The sequence below is a fragment of the Lethenteron reissneri genome, chromosome 17 (genome assembly GCF_015708825.2).
Source record: "Lethenteron reissneri isolate LAM-NWPU_2019-01 chromosome 17, ASM1570882v1, whole genome shotgun sequence".
NCBI lineage: Eukaryota > Metazoa > Chordata > Hyperoartia > Petromyzontiformes > Petromyzontidae > Lethenteron > Lethenteron reissneri.
The window spans coordinates 10,000,874-10,020,732 of NC_083795.1; the positions used below are offsets into that span (position 1 = coordinate 10,000,874).

The 19,859-nt window shown below is 44.2% G+C and overlaps 1 protein-coding gene across 7 annotated transcripts in view; it reads right to left on the bottom strand.

The window, feature by feature from the left end:
- Positions 1 to 19,859, bottom strand: part of LOC133343461 (transcription factor COE3-like) — a 99,027-nt gene that overhangs the window by 26,476 nt on the left and 52,692 nt on the right. For 4 of the 7 annotated variants that reach the window (XM_061553095.1, XM_061553098.1, XM_061553094.1 and 1 more), the window contains exons 7-8: positions 8,872 to 8,953; positions 3,299 to 3,416 (exon numbers count right to left, since the gene is read on the bottom strand). In XM_061553095.1, coding sequence (XP_061409079.1) covers positions 3,299 to 3,416; positions 8,872 to 8,953 — 200 coding nt within the window. Of the gene's footprint in view, positions 1 to 3,268; positions 3,417 to 8,871; positions 8,954 to 19,859 lie in introns of all 7 variants that reach the window. The other 3 variants (XM_061553097.1, XM_061553093.1, XM_061553096.1) reach the window with 1 other exon arrangement.

Below are 19,859 nucleotides of genomic sequence, written 5' to 3' on the forward strand. Positions count from 1 at the left end.
GGGCGATATGGCCAGTGTAAGAATAACTGTTGATTTTAGAATGGACATTCACGTGCCCTCTTCAAACAGTACGGGCCAGGCCGTTTTTGAGCTGCGTGCCAGCCACACACCATCCACTGTGGCGTCGCGCTCTAATCAACCCGACCTGCCACTGGGTGGTGGGGCTTTGATTGCACATCGCATCAAAGTGAACGAAGGGCACCTGCTGTGCAATCTATTGCCCGCTCCAATGAATATATATTTTGCCTAGTTTTCTTTTAGTACCTTTTTCATAACAGGATCTGGAAATACGACCAATTTGTTATACGTATATGTATAAGACGGCCGGTTGTAATATGAGAAGGGATTCAATCTTAATTTTAGGACTTTCGTGACTGCAGGAATTATTATTTGGTTCTTTTGGTTAAGTCACGTCTAAAGATAAAATAAAATTATTTAATTTATTATTTTATCTTTAGACGTGACTTAACCGAAAGAACCAAATAATAATGAGAAGGGATGTTCAGAATGTGCACAAATCCACACCGATTGTTTTGTTTAATTTTGTCAATTGAATGAATGTCACCATATCATATTTACTCCTGCAAGAGTGAAAATAAGTCTATAAATAAGAATAGCATGATATCCGTTTGACAATTTTGCACAAATGACATTCTCAAACATTTAAACTCACCACTACATGACATATATATATATAAATCCACACATGCAGATATATACACATGAGCTCATACACACAGCAGAGGCAAGTCAGCCAGTGTGGTGCTAGAGATGGCTTTAATAATTTATACTTTACCTAGCCCCCTTTAGTATCTGCTGCATTAACAGGTTTTAAGAAACATGGCATTTAAAAGGCTACAATTCCACAGTTTTCCTTCTTAGGACTGCCAAATCGAAGTAAAATGTTCAGTTTTGAATCTCAAAATAAATCATCCATAATGTTACGTCTCAAGGTGATGGTGGGTGGTTTTCACAATGGAAGTTGGTGCGAAATCATAAAATGAGACGTCATTTTTGTAACATCCATCCAATTTAATGCATGAGATCTTTTCAACTTCAATCATAATACTGGCCATATGAAGACATTAATAAGCCTTATCTCAAAAATTATGTGGCTGTTAAAAAAATTGTTGATGTGCTATGCAAAGGAACCTGAAATGAATTCTGCTGAAGTGCTTTTTGAATGCTTCACACTGTCCTTGCCCACTCAATGTCCATGAATTGTATCAGACTAAAGCAGTGTATGATGAGGCTCTCTCACGGCGTGTGCAAATGTTACAGTTTGGAAGTGTCGTGGACAGTGATTTAGGCACAGCTTTTGCGGCCCAACCATACGCTTCTCCAAAACTGGCAGGAAAACAAAGCAAATTGGGGCTTAGCCCCCCGTATCACGATCCGCCAGAAGAGAGGATTTCATAAGAGCGTTTGTTCTCATGCAAAGCTACAGCAGATGTCCAGCCTACCCACAATGCACTGTTGCGGGAGAGGGTGAGCCACAAAAAAATTAGCATCAAAATGAGCCTCGGTACAGTTCAGTGTCTGTCGGATACATGCTGGGCGCAAACAAAAAAAACACAAACCTATATCGTCATACTTTATAAACCACATATACACACACATACACACAGATGTGTCACTGGTTCAATTAAATATGTTGTTGGCCGCGCCAGTTAGGCTTAAACCAGACTCTCTGCAAACAGAAAAGCTGCAATAAAACTTGAAAAAGAAATGCAAAGCCATGTCAAAGCAACAAACCAAGCTGGCACTGAGAACCGTCATTTCATTGTCAGGGCACCATGATTAGACAGATGCATGACGTGTCAGCTCCTCAGAAGATGAAGTGCAAAACAGCAGTTGTGGTGATGATCAGAGGCTATGCTTTCTAGTTTTAGATGAGGTTTGGTAAAATTGCTTTGCGGACAATATGTAAAAGACTGACGTACATTACTTACGTTGTTCAATATAATCGCCATGAATGCGAATGTTATTGCCCACGTACAGCCATTATGGATGAGGGCCTCCCCTTGACATGCGGGTCATCAGGGTTACTTGATCATACTTCACCACTGGTTGATAAAGAATGTATTTTTAGGTCGGTGGTATTTTTCTTGAGCATGTTCTCAAAATCGTAACCACCCTTTTTACAAATAAATAAAGCACAAACCATTTTCCAATCTTGTATCAAAAATCAGTTTCTGAAATTTACAATTGCGTTAAATGCAACGTGTTATGGGATATAATTGCGTGAAGTGTGAGTGTCAATTCTTAAAAACAAAGTTGTGAATGCCATTTCACTATTGATTTTCTGAGGAGCTGGCACACACATAACTCACTGCATTTTCAAAAAAGCCATTTCCTATTTCTGACATCAAATTGGATTTCTGATCCGTCTCTTTGTTAAAGTGCTGGTAATATCCACGTGTTCTTAATAAAACAATTAATTTTTATTTTATGTTGAAACAGTGAGTACGTTTCCAGTAATTAAATGGGCCTGAAATGATTCGAGTCAATTGGAAAATCCATTCAGCCTTCATGAAAAATGGTAAAGTTTGAATGCCATTAAAGTTCTATGTAAAGTATTTTATTTCATTACCATGCTTGCACGTGCGTGTGAGTGGATGCGTGTGTGCATCTTCTGTGTGTTTGTATGTATGCGTTTTTCAGACTGATGGATTTTCCATACATTTTTGCGAAAATGTAATGCACAGTTTGATTTGGGAAAGATAAAAACTCATTGCATTGTTAGGCACAGGTAAGCACATTGCATCCATCATTAACATATTACTGTATAAGCAAATTCCCATGTAAAATAAAATCCACTCAAGACATAAATTCAAACGTGAAAGTATGTTTTTGTTAAAGTCTTAAGGTGTTCTGTTGAACAAAATTCTGACATATTTTTAAACTGTTTCATTTTTGGATCAAATAACAACAGAGCTTCTTTTGTTTTATTTCTATTTCAATATAAGCAATTTGAACTTCATATCATCTTGATATGTTCATAACAACAACATGTGAACTTTATTAATTTCTGGATGTCTGAAAATAAGACGGCACATAACCACAATCGGGATAATGTTTCCGTATCAGGACAAGCTTTGGTTATACAGTAATATCATAACTGCGACTCCAGAAAGCTGCAAAGAAATGCGGTGCGTTACGGGGCAAAAAAGCAAAAATGCATTCACAAGCAAGCGCGGCGCGACAAACATGAAAATGAAAAAATAAATCATGGGAAAAAATGAAAAAGAAAGTTTGCGGTCCCTACCATTGTCCAGATAAGACGGTGGAGGCGTACCTTCGGAGGGGTCGATTCTGCGGGCTCGCCGCCCGTGCTTGGAGTTATTGTGCACAAACATGTTGTCTGACACAGCGAGGACATGGCCGTCCACGTGGACTGTCGTCGAGACAACCACCTGCCAGCGGCACACAGTCGCACACGCAAGCATGCAGACGCGTGCACGGACACACGCACGCGCGCGGACAAAAACCCCACAGACACACGCATGCACGCACACACAAGAGCACAGAGGGTGAACATTATCGCACGCACTCGCAGGAGCAACGCTCTGGCTGAGGCGCTGAATGAGATAGTGGCACATATTTACCTCATCTAACGTATCCACTCCAGTAACTGCCTCTGACATATTTTGCTTGTTATGTCTGTGTTATGCATGACCCCTGCCGACATGTGTTTATTTAATCATGAATCCAGCTAACAGCATGCTTTGACTTTTTTTCTCACACATTTTGCATTTGCTGATATGCTTCTGTGAGCACCCGGTTCTGCTTTAAATTGGGTTTCAGGATGCAGTGGTCTTGAACCGTGTCCCAGGAAGCCTGTGCATTTTGATCTTCGATATCAAACGTGAGGTTTTTGGACTAAGGATCGCAGCTTCACAAATCCACTCAACAGCTTATAAAAAGGGAGCTGCGCCCAAAAAGTATTGAACGCTAAAAGGCGATGAAGTCATATTCAATGCTCCGTTATCTGATTTACGAGTGTTAGTGTTACTCTCAGCAACAGCGTGGCCCGAAATTCGCTCTTGCTCCGAGGCACTAAATCTCAGATGCCCATTAATCCACGCGTACGGAACCAGAAGTATCAGGCCCAGCTCCCCATTCGTCTTCCTAAAGCATAACACGGCAATATTTCTCCCACTTCTCGATATTGACTACTGCAAGAAGGGTTTAATATTGTTTCAGGGGTTCCTTTTTAAGAGGGTGCCTTTGATGCTTTTGATCTATGCTGAGGACTTTGATACAGTGTGTAAATTATTAAATGTTCTATTTTTCCGCGGTGAAGCCAGGGTGCATGTGTGGGGAAAATAATTGCAGGGACCGTCTTTCATATTCGGAAAGAAATTAAAACACTCTGCAAAGTGTTTTTGTACATTCCAGCTGCACTTGAGCATGAAAGTTGTAAATAGGTATTTTTTTTGTATATTTTACATGGGACTACAAAGCCTGGCTTGTAAGTTGATAATAAGGTTTCTTTTAAAACTTGAAGTCCTGTATTTGTGTTGGCATTGTACTTATCGCAAACAAAGGAATGGCCGAACATTAATCCACACCTGCAAGTCCGTGACAATAACACCCAAGTTTATTTTACGTTCGCAGCCGTTCCTGATTAAGACTCGGCGTTTAAAATCGTGACCCGTCTACCGCTGTCACTTCTCGACATTCTTCCAGCATCCTCGCCTTTGTTGCCTTATTGCCAAAGGGCAAGAAAACGCTGCGTACAAGCGAAACATACACAGAGCCACGTCGTTTGCGCCCGCGAGTTGCTCCCGTTTAATTGCATTGAAAATGCAGCCGCATTGCTTACCAACAAATAGCTGAGTGGGGGAGGAGGAAGCAGTATCGGTGCCTCTAGCCACTGCCTTTGTATTTATATGTTAACTCTTTGCTGCTATAAGCCTTTGACAGAGATGGATCCATTGTGCACAGCTCCCTTTACAAGCCATCTCTCCATGCGGCCACCGCCACACATAGGGCCGGGGATAAGTACATTAGCCCCGCGATACATTTCAATGCCAGCATTCTCACACTTTATAACAATTGGGTTAATAGGACATTAACGACCCCGGGATTAAAGTGGCATTTTGTGTTTTAAAGAGAAAAGAGTGTGGGAGGGGTCGTGTGGTGAAGAGAGAGAGAGAGAAATTGAAGGCAACTCTCTCAGCATGCCGGCGATGAGATAATGGATTGTGATTAGCACGTGAGTGAGCTGCCTTCCTCTCCACCTTCCAAAAGCACGAAAGCGAGAGTGGTGGTTGGTGGGGTACTTGAATAAAGAGGCCCGCTTTCTCAAGGGCCTCTTTGATTAATTGGCTTTTGAGTGTGTGCTCAGGCTACGTCTATTATTGTGCAGGCTGTTTTGACACTGGTGTGGCTCTTGGCGGGCAGTGTCAAAATCCCCTGAAGAGCGCCGGCGCGCTTGGCCAGACGTCGTGCGCGCATCTCGCCGGCCATCCAGCCACTCGATCCAACGGAAGCAGATTTCGATGCGCTGCTCTGGTAATTTGCCACAGATGCTTACTGCATTTGTGTTTTTTTTTTCCCATGCTCCCTTAAAACATTACGCCGACATCAGCAATGTATGAAAACTTTACGTTTTCTTAATTAATCAAAAGGCAGCCAGGGGTTATGAATGCAGTCGTACCTGCATGATTGACTTTTTTGGCCGTTTGATTTTTTGTTGATCGTTCTGGCAGACTTTGAGGTGAACTGCCCGCCAAAGGCATCATGCCAGTGCTTTAAAAATTATGGCCGCTTGAAAAGAATTGTGTGCATTAGCAGCAATAACTGCAGAAATTACGTTATTATAACACATTATTTTTTAGCAATAATAACAGCAACAATATTTTTAAGGCTGTTTAGATTTTTTTAAGTCTATGACCTACAGATGGAGGCCTTTTAACTGGTGTCAATACACCAGAGACGGAAAACATTCTTTATGCCGTGTATGTACTCATTATATTCCATGTACACATAACAATTCCCTAGGTGCCCTGTTAGACTCACCATGACAGAGAATTGTGTATGCTTGAGGGGATTCCAAACAACTTCTTCATAATGCTGATTATTAGCATTGCTCTTTTTGCTCTAGGATTGAAATGGCTAAGGAGGAAGCCGCCTGTGAGCAGATAAAGTTGTGGGGCGGGCATGGTGCAGACGCACTCCTAACACGCGTACATGCGCATGCACTCACTGGTGCGTGCGTGTGTGCGCGTGTGCATGTGCACGCGTGCTACAAATCCTTGGAAGCAAAGGGGTGGAGAGGGCGGGTGGGCGACCGGGCGGGTCATACGACAGTAGGTGGCTTAGGCCGCCTGCCATTGCCGGCACAGGGCCGCAGGGGAGGCATTGGTGCGCACGGCGCCACACAGGGAGCCTCGGGGATGCAAATCCGCTAAGGAGATTATGTTACCCGGCGAATCCATCAAAGAAGGAGGGGGATTCGAGGAGGGGGGAGCCAGAGTGGGTACGGGAAAGGGGCCGCGTCGGTCCAGATAGTGGCACTGACAACAATGCGCCGGGGAGATTTGGAAACGGCCGAGCCGTTGTTATGCATGAGTGGAAAGTCATGCCTCTCGCACCGCTTTCACGGGGCTAAAGTGGTTCTCGCGAACGTCATTGTCCACGCCGATGACAATTTCAGAGACACCGCGCTCGGAGTGTGATGTGAAACCGACTTGGCCGGGCCAGAAGATGTCGGGGACATAGGGATGAAAATTGTGTCGGTATCATTGAAGCAAATTAGACGGAAGATAAAAAAAAGCAAGCAAGGGTCTTACACAATTTCTGTACCGGGGAGAATATGCAAAATGTCTAAAAAGAGAAAATATGATTTTAAGTTATTTTGTCGTTTAAAAAGTATGGCTCTAGTTGAGGGAGACACACGAGTGGAAATAAATTGTCATTAATTAAAAACACAGCTTCATTTTTTTAAAGCTGCTGATATTTTAATGAGCCTGTTATTCTACGTACAAGCCCACTGAAGCATACAACTTGAACATTCATTTAAATTAATGTATACCATACGTAAAAAAATATATTACGCAACAAATACTTTAGAGCATATATTACCGGACGTGTTTGTAATTTTTTTTTTTTACCACAGGGAGGCCGGGAATGGGACGGGTGAGATGGAGGCTTCTGCTTTTGGCCGAAGTACCATGCACTCTTTCTAAACGATGCGGGGGTTTGGCCATGCGCGTGTAAATGCTGGGAATTGCACTGAGTAGGGTTGAGCACTGGTACCAAACAGGGTCAGGCATTGGAGCTCAGGAAGCCATTGCTCATCATCAGCAGGACAAATAGCCGCTTACCCTCATTACAGGCCTGACCCCACCCTCGGTTCCACTCTACCCTTAAGAGAAACGGCGCCTCCGCTCTCCTCTGCTGCCTCCAGTGCCATAGTTTTATGACCCTATATTGTGCTGAAGACACACTTTCAATCCCTGATGGGCAGTTCATGTGTGACAGCAATGTAAATACAAATTGAGTCAAATCATGCCATTTTCTATGGCCAGCTGAAATTTGTTCGTGTAGGTCAACCGGATCAATTGCCATCATTTGTGAGTCCCGAACAGCTATTTGAGTTTCAGCAAATCATTGCTAATTGTAATTTGAATCAATGTTCATGTCAGCAGCTGCCACCAATGTATATTACTGCTTCAAATTGACAAAATACACAGCAATTATTACCTACGCAAACAGTTGTGGGTTCATGAGCGTCGTTTGGCCTGTTGAAAGCCGTTAAACGATTCAAAACATTCCTTTCTGGGAATTCAACCTTTAAATTGAATGGCATATAATGAATTTTTTTTTGAAAATATACAGAAAATTATTTTGAGCTATTTTCATTTTTTTGGCCACTTTGCCACGCTAACCATACACATTCTCGAGTCACCGAGAAGATTTTTTTTATTTCTGCCACTTTTTTTCTCTCTGGCTGTATCGCAACTTCCTGACGGCGCACATTAAACCAATTACGGATGTCACCGATAATCTGGCTCTGCGGTGAGAGCGTATGTTAGCGTTTAGTCTGGGGTTAGTCTGTGCGACCCCACACAAATAACTTTCAATTGCGCCAGTCATGAAAATAATGCGCCCGAGCTAAGCCCACTTGATTTAAACCACATGCGTTCACACGAACATTAGGGCTAATTGCCGTAATCGCAGAAACTCGGCGACCTAGTAGCCACTTCTGTATTTTTCTGGCACATTTAGCACTGTAATAGCTGGCGTTCAATCAGTTTTGTTTTAAATCAAAACAACGCTTTTGTTTTCGCTCCTCTATCATTAGTGTAAACCCAAACAGACTTCAAACAATTAAACATTTAATAGCAAAATTGCGGACTTTACAAATTATTCCTAGCCTTTAAGTTTGGTGCTGTTTACTCTACTAATAGTAAATAATTAGGGAAATGTTGTGTTTTTTCAGCCTATAGCTTAAACACAATTAAACTTCTAAGACGTAATCACACACAAGGGCTTTGTTCCGGCTCTATCCTATTTGCGTAGCACCAGGACATTCATCACTGATACAGTCATTTGGCTTCATTTCTGCATGAAAAAAAAAAGAAATTTGTACTTGCTTTGATTTTATTACCGGTGTTTAACTAAAGATGTACAATCCCTGCATTGGACGCAACGTGATTAATGTGGAGCCCGTCCCCAGGAGCTAACGGCTAATGTGTGATGCGTTTCCTGTAAAGACAGAATGGGAATTTGCTCACTGTCAGCGGAGTGTGTACATAGAGAAGCTGTCATCCGATACGCTTCCAAGTCTCTGCGTTCATTTTTTATATTCACACTCAAAGCACCGCCATCAACATATCAGTCAAGGAATTGATGTCACACCTGAAATCGGCGCATGTCCCGCGGGTTTCCGGCATTTTTCAGACAGTTCTGATTGCACTTCAGAAAGAACTTCAGAAAGAATCTGCAAGTACACACAAAGGAGAGTGCAAAACATAAACGTCATTGCGATATCACCAAAAGCTATTACACAAACGTTTGCTTATTTCACTTTAATGCAAGTGATTATCAAACGCAGCATTCATAATGGAATAAAAAATAAATACAATTTTACAAAGCGATGATGATTATTATAATTATTATTGTCAATGAAAAACACGCGCAAAACTAAACGAATATACATGTGGTTGCAGCCTTTTCAAGAGGTAACATTGTAAATTTTCACAATTTTTTTTGGCAGAGACGCCTACTGAGCAATGCCCCTTCCCACCGCCCCACCCTCACCCCTACCCCCAGGCTGCCGCGCGCGTTATAACGAAACGGAGCTCCACGCAACGACGGCGAGGCCTCCGCACGCGAGAGACATGCACTTCTATCGCAGTTCAAAAAGAAGAAGGAAAGGCCACGCCACCATTAGCCCCGCGCTCAGCATCGCTAATACTGCGAGCACACCCCCGTCACTTCAGCCTGCCCCGCGCCACCTGATACAACCCCCGCCGCCTCCACGGCTGCCCCAACTCTCCCTCTCTCTCTCTTGCCGCTTCTCACCCACCACTCGTGGCGTGCCCCTCCGTCCAACACACCCCACCACCCCTCTTCGTCTGCATGCCTAATTTTTCTACGGTGGTGACACAACCGCCGAGCCTCACCCGCCCACCCACAATGGCAGGGAGAGTAAAGAACAGAGACGGTGGGGGGGTTTGGATGGAGAAGAGTCAAGGGAGGTGGAGGGAAGGAGGCGAAAGCTGGGCGAGCGACCAGCTGGTGTCACGCAATTACTGCGGTCGTCCGGGCAACGGCCTGGCTTGGTGTCGCCAATTACGCGCGCCGTGGCCATTAGCCCATCCAAGGGAGCAGATGGGAGCCCTGGGCTGGTTAGCCGGGGGGTGGGTTGGGGTGGCCGGGGTGGGAGGGCAACCGAGGGGCGCTGCAAAATGTTTGGGGTAAAATTAATCCTTTAAAATTAAGTAACGAGTGGGCGTGTTAACCCTCCGAGTGCCTGGCCCGTGGCGCGCCATCCTTGAAGTCGCAGTGCCTTCTGCAAATTGTTGGTCGAGAGGGCAACATCATATTCCAGGGGAGGCTTGCGATGACCTAGTTGTTTTTTTTTGCCGAAAGTTGTTTGGGGGGGGGGGGTTTTCGTGTTTTGTGTGGAGCTATATTCAGCAGCCGTGAACGATACTCAGATTAGATAAATGCATACCAGCTGTGCTAAAATTGTGCTTTTAACTACACATCACAGGGATGTTTTTTTTGTTTCCTGGTCATCGTCCTGTGATTTGAGGTGTTTGCTTAATAGTTGGGCAAAAGGCAGTGAGTGCATGGGTGTAAAGCGGCAAAATTCAACCGCATTACTTGTTCCTTTCACGCACCGGTTGACCGACACATCACTTATCAAGAAAACCCGCGCGGTTCACGGGCCAGTTAGTTGCGTTGCTAAGATAAGCCGAGCAAAATTAACAGCACATGAAGCTGAAAATAAGACGATTGTCCTGACTCACAAGAACAACAATAATACATGTTACATGGCACGGACACACACACACTCGTGTGCGCACAAGCGTAGCACCAAGACATTCAGCCTTTACATTAAAAGAAACATTTCAATGATCTATTAAATATTCATTAAGGCTGTTTAACAGGGTGGCCATAATTGTACCATCATTAATGGCAATTGACGTTGTTTTCTGGCAATGAATTCATCCTTTGGCCTCATTTGTACTGGGACACACACAACCACACAGAACATGGGGCCTTTGAAGCTGTATGGCTTCTTCTCATTGTCTGGATTTAAAAATGAGGAAAAGGAGTGTTCTAGTAAATGTGTCTTTTCGTGGGTTTCGAGTGAGTAATTATCCCTGCGAGAGCGCTCAGCAGTCTTCTAATCCGGGAGGGCAAGATGATAAATTTGGGTTGTTTCGCCTGTGTAGCTCTCCAGCCAATTAAATCGCTGTTTATTGAAACGTTAGCGTTAATAATGTCAGTGCTGGAGTCTCTGGAAAAAGGGTGGGGACCAGGCTGATTAAAACGATCCTTCTTTGTAATGAGCGCTTGCAAAAGGAAGCAGCGTTTGTACGCAGCCCGATGACAAAACGTGATAAATAACGTTACGAGGAACAACACGCATTAGTGCAGTTAATTACGACGGCAATAAACCCTCTCGCTGTCTAATAGATTGCCGCGCTTCCATTACGCTAAAACATTTCACCGGAGCTTCTAAGGAAATGTATTAAAAAGCTACTGTTTATACGTCCCTAATTAAAGAGTTTACTATGCAAAAAATAAGTCAAAGGTCAGTTTTTTTATGTTTTTTTGTTTTAGGTTGTCAACACCAAATAATTAACCGGCAAAAAAATCAAAGCACTTTATTATTTTGACATTTCATTGTTGCTTATGTGGAAATATGTTAGATTTGTATTTTTTTTTACTTTGTTAAATCCATAATTACAAAACCAAAGCCTGCACACGTACTTGGCAAACTTAACAAACCGTTAAATTGGGGTCTTATTAACATTTCTTTATGTAGATGAAAAGATGCATTGCACACCCTCCATGATGTTAATGATAGGGTTCGGAGTCTCTTATTTAAGTTAGACTGAAGGTTGTGCGGTTTTTTATACTCAATTTCAAAATCAGACTTTTAACAACAATAAAAATAAAAGTCTAACACTGCCATGTTTGTGACATTGTCAACACTGGCAGATAATGCTGTTTTACTGTAACAAGTTCCATCTGAGCTGATTTTTGCAATAGATTTGACAGTTCCACACAAATTCATGACGACAAACGTATTTACTGGCCGAGGCGCTTTGAAGGTCAACATCATTTGTTGCCTATTGATAAAAGAAATATCCCTTTTAAAATGTTAATCGGGATAAAGATGAAAATGGATCACGTTGACTTAAAAAAGGCATATTTTTTTTCTGATAGGTGCTCGTGTGATTAGTCCATAACAGTGATGGCCTTTTGTGCTTCTGCTGATTCAGACAAATTGCATAAACCTGCCCACCTTCCGACCCATGCCGCTTATCGACCCCCCCACCCACTCCTAGGCTAAGCCCACCCCTCCTCTCTTTCTTTCTCTCGGGTTTTTTTTTCTCTCTCTCTCTCAAACCAGTGTACGCTTTTCGCTGACATCATCGGCTGCACCGAAATAGTACACAAGTCAATAAGCGCTACATTTTTAACGAGGCCCGCGTGGCGGGCTGGTGGATGTGGACGGGCCGGCCTCGAGCCATCGCGAAAGAAAAAAACGGGGACATTCAGCGGCCGCAGCGACTCATTTCTCGCCGTAAATCACGCCATTAGGCCTGACCCAGCGCACCGCTAATGCGCTGGAAATGTGCATCTGGCGTGACACCAAATTCATATCGCCTTCATTATATCTCCGGTTAGCGGGGTAATTGAATATTTTTCGACAGTACTGTATTGCAAAAAAAAAGTTACGTCGGACTACGCCAACCGTGTCCTTCTCGATAAATATGGGGTACTTCAAGATGAATACTTAAATTGCTGATATCAACGATCTGGGATGGCAAAACCCCCCTGCACTTGTGGAGCGAGTTAAATTATGATCGCTATTCTTAATAAGGCACTGTATACAACTCTGGGTGGAGTGTTTACGCAGCATTTGGCACACAACTGCACTGTGATTCTAGCGATCTGAGTTTGATTCATGGGCCATGCCAAACACCGGTGGAAAGTGACATCTGCGTCGGTTAAAGGCTCACCCTTTACGAATCCGCACTGACCAGCTCGTTGAAGTATAATTTTAAAAATATAAGTAATACAATTTCAGGAGACCATCCAACGGTGGATTGATGAAGGGCAATAAACTCTTACTCTATTACACTACCCATCCAACAATTATATGCAATTGATATATTTGAGTCTTTAGATTGAGTGAAATTTCTCCATGAAGCACATAAAATTAGCAAGGATTCAGAGCACATTTTTTTATTGCTGTGAAAAGGATATCAATTAGCTCTGCATTAATGCAAGCCCAGGGTGCATGTGGTATATGGAGGAGGCTTTTATGCAGGGCACTCTGAGATATACAGTTAGCCCCATAAAACCCTTGCACATTTGCTGAGAAGCATTTTAATTAAGTAGATTACTAGGCCTCTGAAGGTCTAGTATTAATGTCATCAGAGGTGCAATTGACATACTAATTAGGCACAATCCATGTCACTTCTAATCAGTAACTGATACATGTGCAGGAACAAGGTTAGCCTCCTGCCGCCCCTTTTGTCAATAGCACTGTATGTTACCTTATTTCATAAATGCTATTGTTCTGATGAAACCACAATGTCACCATTCGGGCTTAGGCATGTGGTGGGCTCAGAACTGATTTTTGAAAGTACCAAATGATCAAAAACTGGGTTCCACAAAACAAAATGTAACTGATATAAACAAAACACGTTTTGCTTACTAATTAAAAATGATGGGCACATGAAACTAACGTATTTGCAAGTAAATAGGCTTCATAAAAAAAACTGGAGCAACACAAAGGCACCAACACACACACACACGCGTGCGCATGCACGCACTTAACAATGATGCAAATGAAAAAAAACCAGCACAGATGTAAAAACCGGAAACACGCACACACCCACACATACATGCACGCACACACCCACACATACATGCACGCACACACCCACACATACATGCACGCAAACACACACACCATAAACTGGCAAGCAGAGCTATATTTTTGTTGCACGCTCGCCAAAACAACCAATAGGCAGGCAGTCTTTGCGATTGAGATCCCAGCAGATTGACACGTGTACGGATGCGGTACGGTGATTGCATCCCGTGCACCCATCGATCGTTGACGCAGCGATCGCCGCTGTTTGTCAATAACACGGTGGAGCGGCTCAGGGGTCACTGGGCGGGCCACATTGTCAAGCGCACAATCCTACAGAGGTCCAGGCCGCCCGCGTTTGCGCTGCTAGCGCGCACGTTACTCGCTTCTGCCACTCCAGTGCTGTATTTGTTTTATGTACATAACTACACCTGTGCAAAGTGGGGTGGGGTGCGGTGGCGGCGGGGGGGGGGGGTAAGTTGCTGAAATTATTAGTTTGGAAAATTCCACTTTGGTTTCGCGTTACTCTCGCGAGAGCGCTGACCTCAAACGTCACGCGCTTTTTGGTATTGGATGTCCATCCAACTTGATGCTGAACAAGTATAACCCGTAAAAACAAAGTTTTTCACTATAAAGCCTTTATATGCGTGGCGGCTAGAGTCCTCTCGTCCTCTGGCTTGAGATGGCTGCCACCTATGGGTCAGATGATTGCATGGCAGCATTAAGCAATTGGTAATTAAATATAATATTTTTGTTCTAAAAAGTGTAACATTTTGGATTTTTTTTTCCACGAACATTAATTGTCACACACAACGAGTCTGTGTGGAAAATGTCAGCTCGATTGGATCACGGGAAGTGGGTTAAAAAACGACCGAAAGATTTGCACGGTCGTAAGCTAGCAAGCGAACTTAATATAAAGGATTTAAAAATAATTCGGTGTGCCGGAGAACCCCACGGTTAAAGTGGCATTCTCCAGCCCATAACCCCTCCACCTCCGATTAGCACAGTTGGCTACTTACTGTGCGAAAAAAGTTCAACATACATACAATAGTCCATTATCATTACATGCACAACAGATGTGTGGTATTTAAAGGGGTTTACTAATATAAATTATGACTTAATATTTGTTTTATTTTAGGACATCACGACAGAGAACTCGTTTTCATTGCTGTTAGATTCATACTCTTTTAGAATTTCCACCAACCTTAATGCTAATGTCAAACCATACAAATTTGTTCTAATGATCCAACAACAACAAAAAAATCTCAAGCGCACTTTAGGACAGGAACCACAATATCCCCCGCCCCCCCCCCCCTTTAGATTTCCAGCTACCAAGCTCTGCTACCATCGTGCTCCTATTTAAAATGCTAATTCAGTAACGTATTACCAGGCACCTTCTGTTCCTTGCGCACGCACCGGAACCGTAATTAGTGCGATTTTGTATAATTAATGAAAGTGACAACCTGTCGTTGAAAATCCGGTTTGGTCAAAAGTGTGAGCAAAACAAGGCGCCTTAATGTGACGGGCATTTTAGTCTGATGGGATTTTTTTTTTGGGGGGGGGGGGGGGATAAAATTCTCCACGTGCACGAGGCCCAGGGGTCATTGTTTTATTATTATTTTGTATCATTCAGGCGATAGCTGTTTGTTAAAGCAGAAGATTGCATGTGATGTGAATGCGAAAATACAACTACAGTATGAACTGTAATGCTATATTATTAATTATAAAGTAAACAAAATCTGTGTTATGATTGAAAATAATAAAAATAATCATTTTGGCACAATGTAAATCCACTGCTGGATGAAGAGCTCTCTATGCCCTGTCGGTAACGAGAGGGTGATGACCATACTTCACCACCCCAGATCAGTGTGGATTGGAAAAGGGAGGGACTCAATGACCATTTGAGACATCACTCACCACTGATGTTGGCCGTGGCTGACAATCGAACTCAGGTCGCCAAGTTCATAGCGCAATGCCCTAGCCAACGTGCCACCGCTCAACCCAATGTCATAAGTATTTACTAAAATTTACCAGAAAAGTTAAAGACTTCAAACTATTGTTTGTTTGGCACTATATCATATGTTACAAAGAGGATGTTAGAAGGCATCCATGCAAACATTTTGGCACATTAATGCAATGTTCCAAACTGAAACTGCATAGTTGTTTTACTGTGGTGTCTTTGTCTGTTCGTGTGTTGGGAGTCGTGGTACAGGGGTCAGTGCATTGTGCTATGAACCCTCTGACCCCAGTTGAATTCTCTGCTGCATCTAGCACTAAGGGCGAGTGATATCTGATCCGGTCCTGGGCCTCCCCTAGGGCGAATCAGGCTTAAATAACTACCTGATGCGGTGGGGTAAACCTCCATCGTGGGGATCCATAGGAGACGGTATGGTGCTGGTCATATCCTGTCCTCGTCCACTGTGTCAGCCTTATTAGGTGCTGGCTAAAATGCACAGTCCCAAAAGTCCATGGAGGTAATGCACTGAGCAGAGATGATCTCCCGAAAACATTTATGATATATGAAGGTAATGATGTTCAGGCTGCCTTACAACTTCCACTGCTGGTCAGGTTCTTGAGGATTGGAAGGATGCCCTGGTGCCCCCCCCCCTCCCCCTTTATAAAAGGAGCAATGCACCGATTGCAACAACTGTGTGAGTAATGGAGTGGTTGCAGAGAGTGTACAGGAGTTCATGTAGCTGGGCAGTGTGCGTATGACCTATTCTGATTTGACAGCAGAGGTTCCACGCCAAATCAGTCGAACAGTATTCACTTTTCATCAGCTGCATAATGCTGCGAAGAAGCTGCCTGGTCTGTCGTGCCACACGGAGGCTCCAGTTCTTCTCGGCAACAATTATTTCCTCACTGTACACTTATGAAACCTGGAACCCTTAACAGGAACTTTTTGCTGGCTTTAAACATTCAGGATAGTCTGCCTATGATCCATCCTGGGTTTATCCTCATTGGTGAGCTCCTCTGGCAGTGGAGAATACATTTGGCTGGGTGATGTAGTGTGCATGCCCAGCCACCACATGCCTTAGCAGCTTCTGTTTGGCTGGATAAAGGGAGCTAAATGAGCATGGCACAGCTTAGAGAAGAGATGAGTTGACGTGATACAGGATCTGGAATTGAGTAAACTTTTAGATGATTGGTACCAGTGGTGTCAAGATTTGCCTTTGTGGAGGAGGTACATGAAAGCCTTTACTGGGCAGTAGGAGGCAGCCGCCCTCTAATAACAACGGAGAGTGGGAGAGCGACGCTCACAACAATGGGCAGAGCCCCAGGCGGCTAAACACAGATAGATAGCAAGGCCGGAAAAATGTTATTCTGCCTTCGACACTTCACATGGCTTAAAAGTGAACCTAGCCTGGCACAAGTGCAGTGGTGACATCACCGCTATTCACTGGCAAATACAAGTTGTTGCGTATGTATGTTTCTGGTGTGCGTGTGCACGTGTGCATGTGTATGTATATGTGTGTCAATTTGTTTCTATGTTCATGTGTGTGTGTGTGGAGCGGTATTGTCGTGGTGAGCGCTGTAATATTGACCAACTACGGCTCTCATCAGTGGTGAGTGATATCAGCATTGGTCCTGGACCTCGTCTAGGTTGACCCAGCCTTTAAATGAGTCCCCAGTGTGGTGTATAAATATCACCACTGGGTAGACAAAAGCAGCTGAGTGTGGTGCTGGACATATCACCTTATCTTGAACCATGCCAGTCGTTAGAGGTGATTGCTAATAGTACTTGCCCCATGTACAGTATGTATGTGCATATATGTGTGGGATTCTATGTGTCTTTGTATGTAATGGTTAGCGGCCTGCGCTACAAACCCGGCAACTCGAGTTTGCTTCCTGCTCACGGCCAACACCAGTGACGATTATTTGAACCAGTTCTGAGCCTCCCCTAGGTCGACTCAACCTTAAATGAGTACTTGGTGTGGTGTGTAATCACCACTAGCTGCTGGTCACCCACCCGCTCGTGTGCAGTGCCGGCCTTCGTAGGTGCTCGCTAACGGAACCTGCCACGACAGCCTGTTAAGGCTATACCGGGGGATCTTTGTATGTATGTGCGTATGTATGGGCGTGCATGTGTGCGTGTGTGCACGTATGTGTATGCGTGTGTGTATGTGTTGATGTTTGGAATTGCAAGTGTACATTAGGCACAGGCCTGAACCTGAGTTTCTTGCTTGAGGGTCATGTGACAGCCCGTCCAGCTGTCAGGTCAGTGACTTATCGACCCTCAGAAGGCTTTCCCATCTGTCTGTCTGTCTGTCCCGTGGCCCCATCTCCCTCCCTCTCCCTCCTCATCTCTCTCGCTTTCACTGGGCCAGCTGGGGAACCACCCACCACCCACAGCACACAAAACCACTGCTTTCTTATTATGATAATCTGTTAATCTGCTCTCATTAGAATAAGCTCTTTTTTTCTGTCTTCTTCTGTCTCTTTTTCTATTTCTATGTCTTTTTTTCTTCCCCTGTATGGTCTCTTTAACTCTGTAACTCTTTTCTTCTTAACCCCAATGCTTTTGCTCTTTCTCGCTATGTAAGCCTTGATATGTGGCCCTCTCTCGATACCTCTATATTAAAAACACCGCTTTTGCTCTATGTGTACGTGTGCGCGCATGTTTGAACACACACACACACAGGCGCACGCATGCATACATACATAAGTAAATGTCTATTTACATGTATTTACAGACATGTTGCGTATACGTTGTTTATTTGAACGTCCAACATTTTTGTATGCCTGTTGAAAGCAATTCTGCCCATTGATGCTATATGTTTATTCCGCTAATTTTAATTGTGAGCCTCTGTCCTGAGCGCGCACTCTGCCTCCTGACACCACTAATGTGCGGGAGGGCCACGCAGATTTCACGGTTTTTTTTGGAAATGCAATAACCGCAGAGACAAACGCACACAATCGGCAGGCGAAGACAATGGTGGGTGAGAAAGGAGGAAAGGGAGTGGGCTAGATTAGGATGATTATATCGTGGCAAAATCACAGCAAACGGACAGATGGCCACACCCGCCACTCCCCATATGTCATGGGCACAGCCATCTCTTTCCACTACCTTCCTGCTTATTTACTCCTGGCGGGGGGGGGGGGGTCTCGTTTCACACGTAACACGCCACGTGTCCATCAACTGTGATCAACACAAAGGCACGGGTTTTTGTGTGTGCCGAAACTCGCAATGACAGCGCCGTTTGTTTGTGCAGCGCCAACCAACTTGCTGTTATTTCATTTCTTCCACCAAATTTAAGTCGCCCGTCCGCATGTCTGAAAATCGGAAACCTTGTCCGCTTGTTCCCCATTCGATCAGGAAACCGCTCCGAAATCCAACGTCCGTCTGCCATGAAGAAACGGCTATGAAATATAACCCACCAGAGAGTATATAATAAGTACTTATTTCATTTACCAACGTGTAAAGCACTACGCACGCATGCTGGAGTGAAAATATGCCTGCCATTTTCCACTCCATAAAATCCATGCTGAGCAGGGCAGTGGTCAGGCTGAACAGTAGAACCCTAACCTCCAAGTCACAACATCATCGTTTTAACCCCGCACGTGCCCCCTGAGATATTCTGGTAGAGGGGGCATGATGAAGGGTGCCGTCTATCCGAGGGGATGTTAAGCGAGGCTCATGCCCCATCTGCTTGTTGACTCATCCAGAGAGCAGACTGTGCATGCGTGTGCTGGTGGCATAGCTGCATTATAATTCAAAATAATTGCCTGACAAACAAACGCGAACTGTAAAATGTTACCTGCAGAGTAATTTCCAAAAACAATTACTGCAATTATTAATAAATAATGGGGGAGTAGTGTAATCTGTACGATGGACTAGACAACATCAGTAAGATTCCCAGGCACAGCTAACATCAGTGGTAAGTGGTATCTGAACCTGTCATGCCCCCACCTCACCCCTCCTTCACTTCACCAACCCACACTCACCAGCATGGTGAAGTATAGTTAAACAACCCCCACAACCGACACAACTCGGGGGGGGGGGGGGGGTGGAGCCTCCATCATGGCAGTGCACTGAATAAATCACAATATGCGACAATTTCCACCCCAAAAATGGACAATGCATGAAATGTGTCCCATCACATCGTGAGCAGCGAATGGAGGAGATTTGTGGAAGTGCTGCGTTCATGTTGACCGGTTCTGAAGTAAACCGTTTAAATATCGGAGGAGTTGGGACGATGCTCCTCGCAGCTGACAGTGGCGCGTGCAGGGTGCACCTCCCCCTCCGCCCCCCTGCCCACGAGTTCACGTCGCTCCCTGTAGC